General features: G+C 49.7%; 1 protein-coding gene across 1 annotated transcript; it reads left to right on the plus strand.

Annotated features, from left to right (window-relative positions):
• Positions 1-9542: 9542 nt before the first annotated feature.
• Positions 9543-10663, plus strand: LOC123057604 (E3 ubiquitin-protein ligase SINA-like 5). The gene is made up of 2 exons (XM_044480540.1): positions 9543-9655; positions 9753-10663. Exons 1-2 carry the CDS (start codon positions 9575-9577, stop codon positions 10455-10457), a joined length of 786 nt encoding a protein of 261 aa, XP_044336475.1. The 5' UTR covers positions 9543-9574; the 3' UTR covers positions 10458-10663.
• The last annotated feature ends 238 nt before the right edge of the window (positions 10664-10901 follow it).

Below are 10901 nucleotides of genomic sequence, written 5' to 3' on the forward strand. Positions count from 1 at the left end.
GTGCAAGAAGGAGACCGTGATGACGGCTCCGGTGACCGAACCGAGTCCGGCCAGGTATATATATTAGTTAAGCCTATGCTGACTAGCTGATTGATGCATTCATTGTTTTGGTATGTACACATATTAATTAAGTCTTTGTTCTTTTTTCTAGCCCTCCGGATCGAGCACAACTTCGGTAAAGAGACGAGGCCCGAAGAAAAAGTTGAGCTCGGATGAAAAGTTTGAGATCATAGCAATCGCGCCCGACGGCCAACCTATTGAACCCCTCCGGACAAAGAGCGCATTTGTTGCTCAGTGCGGGGTTCTGGTTAGGGACAAGATCCCGATAAGCATCCAGCAATGGTTTAAGCCGGCTACAGAAGACCCTGAGGTCTCTTATGTCAATGATATGCAGAAAATGATCTTTGGACTGAGCTGAAGTCAAATTTCACCCTACCGCCTGAGGATAATCCAGAGAACCCAGTTAAAGAGAAATTAATCAAGTCTTTTGCTCTGAAGAGGATGGCAGAACTATTCAGGAGGTGGAAGAAAGAGCTGAATAAGTTTGTCGAAAATAATGAGACACCAGAATTCAAGGGCAGATATGAGAATATCAGAGATCACTGGCCCGCATTTGTGGCCCACAAGACATCGGAAAAGAGTCAGAAGATGTCAGTGACAAACAAGCAAAATGCTGCGAAGAAGAAGCTTCACCATCGCACGGGGTCAGGTGGCTACCTCGTAGCCCGGCCTAAGTGGTCCAAGACTGAGAATGATCTGGTTCATAAAGGGATCGAACCAGAGACAATTAACTGGCCAGACCGTTGCCGGACTTGGTTCTTCGGGGCTGGCGGAACCCTGGACCCTGTAACAGGGAAGTGCATTTGGATGAACGATCAAATGGACATACCAGTCAGTAAGCTTAAGCAGTATACCGAAGCAGCGCAGGAAGAGACGTTCTTTCCAGACAGAGAGAACGACGAGCTCACAATGGCCCTCGGGAATCCTGAGCACCCTGGACGGACACGAGGCACGCCAGGCTCCATTTCGTGGAAGGTTGGGTTTCCGGACGCAGGCGGTTACAAATCCCATGAGAGGAGGAAAAAAGTGTAGCAGACCCAAATGCAGGTGCTGCAAGCAAGGGTAGACGTGATAGAGGAACGAGAAGCAAATCGCAGCAAACGTACTGCCGAAGCCTCCCCCGAAGCTACCCCGCCATCTCAGCGCAGAAGCAGCGTGGCTTCCACCGAGCTGCTTCAGCCGGAGCATGCCTTGACGGCTCCTGCCAGCTATCCCGTGGATGCTATAACGGAGTCTCAAAATTGCCACCTTATGACGCAATGGATGAATTTGAAGGTCAAGGCGGCTGTTGGCTCTGTTTATCCTACTGAACCCGGCGCAACTTTTCACTGCCGGCCGATTCCAGAAGGATATGCTAGGGTGATGGTGGATGAGATAACGGAGGGATTTGAGGACCTCCAGCTTGACCACCCTACCGATGAAGGGGAGACTCAGCTGGGGTCTGCTCTGAAGACTCCATGCCTATGGCGGAAGGATCTCATCAACCTTCTGAACTGGACGCCACCGCCTCCTCCTCCTCCGGCGAGTCAGGGCACTCCGCCTCCACCGCCTCCTCCTCCGGCGAGTGATGATCAGGGCCCTCGGCCGGCTCCTTCTCCGGCGCGTGGCGGCACTCCGCCTCCTTCTTCGCCTGCGCCGACGCGCCCGAGCAGCCAGCCTCCTTCTCCGCCTCGTCAGCAAGGGCGGAAGAGACCTGCCGCCGCTCCAGCTGCTCCGGCGCGTCGTAGTCCTTCTCCTCCGCCTCTTAAGCAAGTAAAGAAGACAACCGCTACGTCTGCTCGGTCGGCGTCTAGCAGTACAACCAGAGGCGGGAGGACATACAGATTCGGTCCTTCTCTGAAGACTCCGGAGAAGTTACCATATGCGAGGACCCTGGAGGAGAACGCCGAGATCGCGTGAGAAGAAGTGAGGAACTTCTTTGAAGGGGTGAAAGCAAAGAAACATCCACCTCCGGAGGAGAAGGTATATCGGGTGAAAGTGAAGCGCACTCTGGCTGCCCTGACAAAACCACCGAAGTCTGATCCGCCGAAAGGAAACTATGACCGCATTATTGGAAATGAATTTGCCGAAGCGGAGCGGTCGGGAAGTACTGTCAGTGATCAAAGGCTGAAAGAACGACGAGCTGGGAAACAAATTGCCCAGCTCGGCGAACAAGCGAAGGAATCGTGCCCCCCGCTCAAGGTGCCTAGCCACAACATCGCTAATGATCCGAGGATGGTGCCCGGTTATAGCAATCTTGCAGATTACCTGCCCGACGAAGTACATTATGAACCCATGGACGTGCAGATACAAAGATACGAGTACGGGAAGCCTCTCATCAAAGATGAAAGATCTCTATCAACGATGATGCGAAGATTGCATGATTGGTACTTGAAAATCTGCAGAGACTCTGGGGGAGGAGTACTTTGTATGTGAAAGTTAAAAAGGAGCATGACCTCGTTGGAATTGATCTGTTGCATGTTCCATTTGAGGAGTTCTATCAGTTTTTCAATCAATTGGCCCTCGATAAAACAACGGTTGCCTGCTACTGTCTGTAAGTAGTACTACTTCTGTCATTAAGTTTCTCTATATAGCTTAGCTCTTTCATTGCATGTATTTATAATCATCCTCACTATATTATGCAGATTGAAGATCGCCGAATTGAAGAAAAGACAAGTCGGTGATATTGGGTTCATTAACACATATCTCATAGATGCAACTCAGGTTAAACTTCATGCCGCAGCTACCGAGGCCAACTTGCTACGATCGTTCGTAATAAATCAAAACAAAGATATAATACTCTTTCCTTACAACTTCAGGTGAGTGTTACTGTCTTGTGCGTATTCGGTTTCCCTTATATATTAGTCAAGGTTATAGTAATGTAATTCATGAGTTATGCATGTGTGTGCAGTTTCCACTATATTCTCCTAGAGATTAAGCTTGAGCAGGGACTAGTAACCGTCTTAGACTCAAAACGAAAAGATCCCCAGGACTATGCAGACATGACTCAAATACTCCAGAAGTAAGTTAAATCGATCATTATCCACCATATCAGCAACTTTGTTCATTTCCTGATATCAAGTAATTGTTTTCTTTGTCCGGCAGGGTTTGGAGAAAATTCACCAAAACAGTTCCGGGACTGCCGAAGGAGCTGGAATTTAGACACCCGAAAGTAAGTACTATAGTAGCATGTTCCGCGCATCTCCTAGTGATTCAAGTGCTAGTTTCATCAATACCATTTAGCATTCTTGCTTATCAGTTTGATTGACCTCTATTTCTTGTAAAGTGATTGTGGCAGGAACAAGGGAATGATTTCTGTGGATACTACATCTGCGAGTCCATCCGCCACACGACTTGTGAGCGGGGCGGGTACTCTAACGAACAATATGAAGTACGTAAATAACAACATTCACAATTTTATTTTATTACCATCATTTGTGTTGAGTTTCATTCATTCATATATATATATGTATTGACCCCCTTCTTCAAATTAGATGTTTCGGAAGCGGGATGAACTCCTAGCACCAGCTCGCATGCGAGCAATTCAAGAGGAATTGGCGGCATTCTTTCTTGACCACGTGATCCCTGAAGACGGAGAATTCTATGTGGACCCTGAGTCTGTATGATTATATTTGTAAGAGATAATTATTGTATATATGTAGCTGGTAGTGTCAGATAGATATACGAGAACTTGTTGTTCGACCAATCTCTCGGAGAAGGAGAGGTGGTCGATATCACTTCTCTCTGTATGCATATATGTTCATGACGATCTTCTGTTTCCTTATTTTGCTTACTAGCTAGCCAGCGTGTCTAGTCCTCTCTATACGTATGTATAGTACGTAGCGTCGACCAAGCACGGACATAAGAGAGGACACTTCTCTCTATTAATTATAGCTAGCTAACACAATATATGAAACACCTAAATTAACCCCCCAAAACCCCCACCCCCTTTTAAAAAAAAAACAAAAACTCCAGCCACAGATATGCTGACGTGTGGATGCCTATTGGTCCCGGTTGGTGCCACCAACCGGGACCAAAGGGTCTCCTGACTGGGCTCTGCGCACTGCCCACGTGGAGGCCCATCAGTCCCGGTTCTGGATTGAACCGGGACTAAAGGGTCGGGGCATTAGTACCGACACTTTAGTCCCGGTTCAGGAACCGGGACTAAAGGCCCTTACGAACCGGGCCTATAGGCCCTTTTTCTACCGGTGCTTGCAGTTGTTGCAGAAACAACCTGTATCAATATCTGGTAATTCCCGCTTGGCAAGACGGTCCACTGCCTAGACCCGCCCCCTGATGACCAACCAAAGGAAAAATTTGCATTTCAGGGGAGCCCGTGTCTTCCAAATGGTGCAGTTAGTACTACATTTAATCGGTGGAGCAAAGTCTTCCAAATTTGCATTTCAGGGGAGCCCAAGTCATCCAAATTTGCATTTCAGGGGAGCCGAAGTATTCCAAATGGTGCACGTTTAGATTGATCTGCTGCCAGATGAGAGTACCTCACCAGCATGAAAGGGCACATCGGACATTACGATAGCTGGTTCATTGTGAGATCCCTCACATTTGTCAGCAACCGGTGCACTTTCGGGACATATGGGGCGGGGGAAGGCGCTCCGAGCTCCCTGAAGCCACGCGGCGGGAGAATCATTGGCTTCCATGGGCGCTCCGGGGCCTTTCTCGATGCTCTTGGGACCTACGTAAAGTTGGTCACCTAACTGTTAGTCTAAAACATCAACCATACCTCATGAATAAATTAAGAACTACCTCATGACTGAACCTTGTGCGCACTAATGTTATTTGATTAGGCTAGGTGAAAACAAGAATGACGTTTTGGAGGTTGAGCTCCATGGAGTCCTTTATTAAAAAAAAATCAAATTCAAACTTTTATGTTTCAAAAAAATCTGAAAAAATATGCGTGTATGTAAGGATGTAACCCACATGTGTGTAAAAATTCATGATGAAATACCTTGAGTTGCGACCTGTACAAAAAAGATAAATTTATGGCCTGGGAGGATGAATAGTATCATGTGTTAAACAGTCCCGGATTTGTTTGTTCTTTGCATAACCCTCATTTCAACGTACTTTGCCCTGAAAATTTACGCACCTGTGTGTTATGCCTTCATGTATGTCTGTGTTTTCTTCAGAATTTTTTGAAACGTAAAAATATGAATTCTGATGAAATTTGAAATTTGTAGTTGGAGGCCTCAGAGCTCGGTCGCCAAAAGGGATTTCCGGGTGAAAACTAAGTATATATAGAAGTAGTCCTATATGGTGCACTAAAACGTTTGTTAAGTTTCCCTTAGTGAGAACTCGGCAAAGGGAGCACCTCCGACACGGGGCCATGGTCTATTCTGGGTGGATCCACACTGTCATGTCTTTGTCGAGTTCTTTGTAACGCCTACTTGGCAAAGTGTGGACTTTGCCAAGTTTCGTGTGATCTCGAGTTTCCTTTCATCGGCACCGGCAATCTTCCACCATTGCCGAGTTGCATGCAGTTACCAAGTTATTTCTATCGGGCACTTGTCAAACTAGAAAGCCGGATATACTCACTGCTTCGTCCCCACAAGCTATGCTCACTGCTTCATCCCCACGAGCTACAACCACTACCACGCCCTTGAGCGCGTTGTGTGGTCCATCCGTGTCATCTGCCCCAGCACCATCTATGGGTGCACTACTGGGAGAATGCTACCATGAGAGGGAGGAGCACGAAAAGACATGCCGCTTCAACATAGCTGATTCCTCCGGTCTCCTCAGATGGGTTGTGAAGATGGGCCCTTCTGGTGGCGGCGGCAATGGCTGGAAGATGGACGTGCGCAACGTCGACCGTATCATTAAGGTGATTGTCAAGCATGGCCATGCGATTGACACCATGTGGGTGTTTTATGAGCGGGACGGGCGGAAGGAGTGGACTACTCTGTCAGGAGGACCCGGAGGAGATGCCTCAGTGGTAACACACATCACCACTTTTTTTGTTATTTTGAGATAATTAATTAAGTACTAGTACTAGGGAAATAGGGAACATATCTTGAATTAAACGACTTGGTGGTGATGGTGATCATCGATTTTTCTTGCATGTTCAGATTGATCTGCAGCCAGATGAATACCTCACCAGCATGCGGACCTGGATCGTCTGACGTACTGCCCCCTGACGTGGGGCCACTGACATGTGGGCCCAGGTCCACATGCTAGTGTGTGCAACGGCACGTCAGGGGAGCCGGCTCCCCAGCATGAAAGGGCATGCAGGACATTACGACAGCTGGCTCATTGTGGGATCGCTCACATTTGTCAACAACCGGCGCACTTTTGGGCCATACGGGGTGGAGGAAGGCGCGTCGTTTAAGCTCGCTGCAGCTGGGCGCTCAGGGGTCTTCTCAAGGCTCTTGGAACGTACGCAAAGTTGGTCACCTAACTGTTAGTCTTAAGACATCAACCCACTGCATGAATAAATTAACAAGTACCTCATGACTGAACATTGTACGCACTATTTTTATTTGGACAACCTATTTGCTTCACGCATGTTCCAAAAGACTTGTGGTTCTTTTGTTGGTGATTTGATCTTCAAATTTATTTTTTGGAAACTAACCGTAGGATGCACAAAATTGCCCGTCTGATTTACCCTCGGCCCTCTGGATCAGTTTACAAGGTACCTGCACTTCGAGCAACGGTCGTTGCTTCGCAATCCTGCAGGGGCCAGGGATGGGAGATAGCGGCTAATAGAAGCCTTAAAATTGTCATGATGTGCTTGGAATAGTTATCTGTTGATCCGTAGAGTACAAGTACGTAGCTAGGTTAGGCTAGGCGAAAACTCCCTCTTTAAAAGAGTATACGAGTACTCCTATATGGTGTAGTAAACGTTTGTCGACTTTCCGTTATTGAGAATTGGGCAAAGAGAGCACCACCGTCCCAAAGCCATGGTCTGTTCTGGGTGGGTCCATAGTCCATACTGTCACGTCTTTGCCTAGCTAGCAGGTCTTTATAACGCGAGCAATGCTACACCTACGTAGCTATTGTACGTAAACTAACGTAACAGCTTAGGTGTCCTTTTTCTGTTGGAGGGAATTAGGGAAGGGACCCCACCCAGTTGAAATCAGGGGGCGGAGGGATTAGTTGTTAGTCAAGTTACGTAAGCGTACATAGTTTCTTTTGTAAGTCTAGCATTTTTCTTATAACGCCTATTTGGCAAAGTGTAGACTCGAGTTTAGTGTGACCATTGAGTTTCAGATTTGCATGCAGCAACCGAGTTGTTTCTGTCCGGCACTCGGCAAAGTGCTTCCATTGCCGAGCTCCCGGTAAAAATCACTCCGAATAGTTTGGCCACTACGAAAAAGGGTTTCCCCCGCTTTGTATTATATAAAGCAACCACCGATACATCCAATGATAGGTGCTGGGACCGCAACACAAACAAGCTCAAATAAAAACAGAGAAAAAAGAAAAAGAAACAAATGCCAACAACGGTAGATCAACGAAACGAAGATGACCGGCGACCGCTGCACCCTCCGAAGAAGTACCACCACGTTCCCAGCACTCCGAAGCGCCGCGTACCAAGCAACACCTTCAACAAGGAGGCGACGACGACGCCGTTGTTGCCCGGACTAGTCCTAGGGTTTCCCCAGGTACGCGGGGGGCAGTGGGAGGAGGGGTGTACCCGACGCCCTTCAGGAAGGTCTGGCGGCACCCACAAGGCGTCGCCGCGTCGGGGCCGGACGAGCCGCCAGAGATTTCTCCCAACCCAAACCCCCACCACCACCCTAGACGAATCATAGTGCATCGCCCATCACGCAGCCCACCAACATGTGCCACCACGGTCACCGAATCAACTTCGCCGTCTCCATGAGGTCACCGACACGAGGCCTGGAGGATGGGGGAAGAGATAGTGGCCCCGGGGGCATTCGCAACATTGCCGACGTGAGGGGACAACCACCACCGCCACCGCGGAGCCGACCGGACGCACGTACAAGGGGCCTGCCAGGCGCCGAGGCCCGGTCGGACCCAAAAGGGTCCGGACAGCCCCTGCCATCACGCTGCAGCTCGCCGACCGACGAAGCCGCCACCGCCCGCAGACCATCGCCTGTTCGCCACCAACCAGGGAGTGGCGTCGCTGCGCATCGAGTCGTCGACCCGCGCTAGCCCAGATGGAGCACGAAAGGGCCCAGATCTGGGCCGCGCGGGCGCCGCCGGCCACCAGCACCGCCACGTCGCCCCGCGGCCAACGGCCGCGCCGCTGCACCAAGACCACGAAGCTCGCCTGAATCCCGCAGCCGACCGAGCTGCACTGCCGCCATTGCCCCCCCTCCCCCATGAGCATGTGGGGAAGGGACCGCCCGCCGCTGCCAGCGTCGCGCAGGCAAGGCCCGGCGGACCCAGCCGGCGGCGGTGGGGAGGGAGATGGACGGGGAGAGGGCGGAGGAGAGGTAGCGGCAGGGGCCTGCCCGTCGCCCGCGCGGGGGGGAGGGGAGGGGCGAGGGGGCGGACGAGAAGGCGTGGGAGGGGGGAGAGGGAAGCGGGGCGCGCGCAGCCGGTGGCGGCGGGAGGTGGGGCGTCTGGCGGCGGTGGTGGGGGGGGGGGGTCGGGGGGAGGAACCCTAGTCGCAGGAGCTCAGCGGGGTCGGGCAGCGCTATAGTTTGGGCACTAGCCAACGTCACCGATTCCAATGCTGAGTACACCACGAATGAGATGCTAACTCCAAAAATTTCATTCATATTGCATGCTGGGTTGTCAAACTTAAAAGTCTAGTTTCCTCGAAACGACCAATCTTTCCACAAAGAGAGTGAATTTTTAGATCCGGGGTGCCCAGACACCCCCTTATCTGTACCACTCATTCAAAATATGGTGTATTGAGATTTGTGCGCCTTATTGTAGCCAAGGAATCCATTAGCAGCTCTGGTGTGTCATACTCTCACATTGTTTTAGCCTAATATAAAGTTTCTCTCACATAGTCACATCACATGCTTGCATGCAGAGTGTCGCTCCCAGAAGGTTTTTCCTGCTCAAGACCCACTCTCTCCAACTTATCTCAGTCATAAGCAAATTTGCATGAACAATTTCTTTCACATTGTCAGTTTGTCACCTATACTTAAAAAATATCACCCTCATTTCTCACACAGTCACACATTGGTAAACTCTTTTTTTATCTCTTAACTTCTGAAGCCGCATGCAGGCTCCTCTCCCTCAAAAGTAAAAGATGTGCTACTCCATTGATAAAAAAAGGTTACTGCCCAACTGTTCCCCTACGGGTCGGAATCTCTCCTGCAGGCCCTGCCTGTCTCGGCAAATTGCTTGGTTGATTAACCTGACACCACAAAAGGCCAGCTGGTGGAGCACCAAATATTAAAATTGTTGAACGGACTAGACAAGGAGGTGCCGGGACTCCCGGGTGCTATAGCACCTTTTCGTTCCACAAATTAATAACTGCATGCTGAGTTATGGCCATTGGAAGTCCAAACAAAAACACTCTCCAGAGTCGCTATATATCAGTAGTACTCCATGATGAATTAACTCTGACAAATGTGAGAGGAGGAGAAGAAGCGTTGCAAAGATGCAGGATGTCACCATGATGGGGATGGAGGTCTTCAACTGCCTCGCCTGCTATCTACCCCTCAGACCTCCGATATATCAGGTAGGTAATCCGACGCATCACATCCACCATACGTATGTACTATCACCAGATCATGAAGTGAATTTTCGTAGTCTGATTGTTTGTCAATTCATTCTAGTGTTCCGTGGGGCATTTCATCTGCTGCTCTTGCCATGACAAGCTTCCGGCGGAGGATAGGAAGTGCAGCACCTGCTCCGCCGCCATCTCCCAGCGCTGCTACGGCATGGAGCGCGTCGTGGACGGCATCCTCCTTCCCTGCAAGCACGGGTGCAAGAAGAAGATCGCCTACCACCACAGGGCGGAGCACGAGAGCAATCAGTGCCGCAACCGGCCGTATGTGTGCCCGGTCTCCGGCTGCCGCTTCTCTGGGACCAACGCGCAGCTCCTGGACCATTTCACCGCCCGTCACAAGTGGAAGACGAAAAGGTTCGTATACTCTGTGGCGTTCGATCTCCAGGTCCAGCCAGGCTATCATCTCCTCCGTGGCGGCGACGGCCGCGTCTTTTTGCTCAACATGGCGCCCCCGGAGTTGCTTGGTCATGCAGTCTCCCTCGTCTCCGTCAAGCCGATCGCTCGGGGACACGTGATCCGGTGCTCCGTTGGTTTCTCGCGCTTCTCTGGCCACTACCAGGTTACATGGCTGGAACTCGGGAGCTTGTCCAGGTCTGATGGGATGCTGGCCGAGTGCTTCTTCGTCGTGCCCAAGGTGTCCAATGGAGGTGTGATGCTCAACATCACCATAGATGACGGCAAGCTGTACGAGGAGGACCATGACGACGACAACTACAAGGACTGGGAGGACGAGGAGGTTACATATGATTGATGGGCTGCACGCCTCAATGCATAGTATCCCCTATATATGGTGACTGCTTTCATGAAGTAGGTTATGCATGCTTTGCTCTCGTCCTCGGTTGAATGATTGGTCATCTAAGTTGTTCCAACGTGTTAAGTATTTTCAACTTTTATCTAGGTTGATGCCGCTACTACGTGAATTAATTATATGGGTATCCGAAAAAATGAGCATGCAACATCTTCAATGTGTTTTTACTAACAAATAGTTATGATCCCATATAATTTTTTTGTGCAAATCATTTTTTTGCTTCACTTTAGACTTCACTATTCTTTATGAATGAAATAATCCTTGGACACTATTAGGATTTTTTTTTCCTTTTAAGTTTTTCTCACGATTCGAACATCCTTAAGAAATTGTATGTGATTGATGCATTGCCCGTCTCCATATCAATGGGGGAATGTGTGCAAGATTTTT

The sequence above is a fragment of the Triticum aestivum genome, chromosome 3A (assembly GCF_018294505.1).
Source record: "Triticum aestivum cultivar Chinese Spring chromosome 3A, IWGSC CS RefSeq v2.1, whole genome shotgun sequence".
In the NCBI taxonomy this organism is placed as follows: Eukaryota; Viridiplantae; Streptophyta; class Magnoliopsida; order Poales; family Poaceae; genus Triticum; species Triticum aestivum.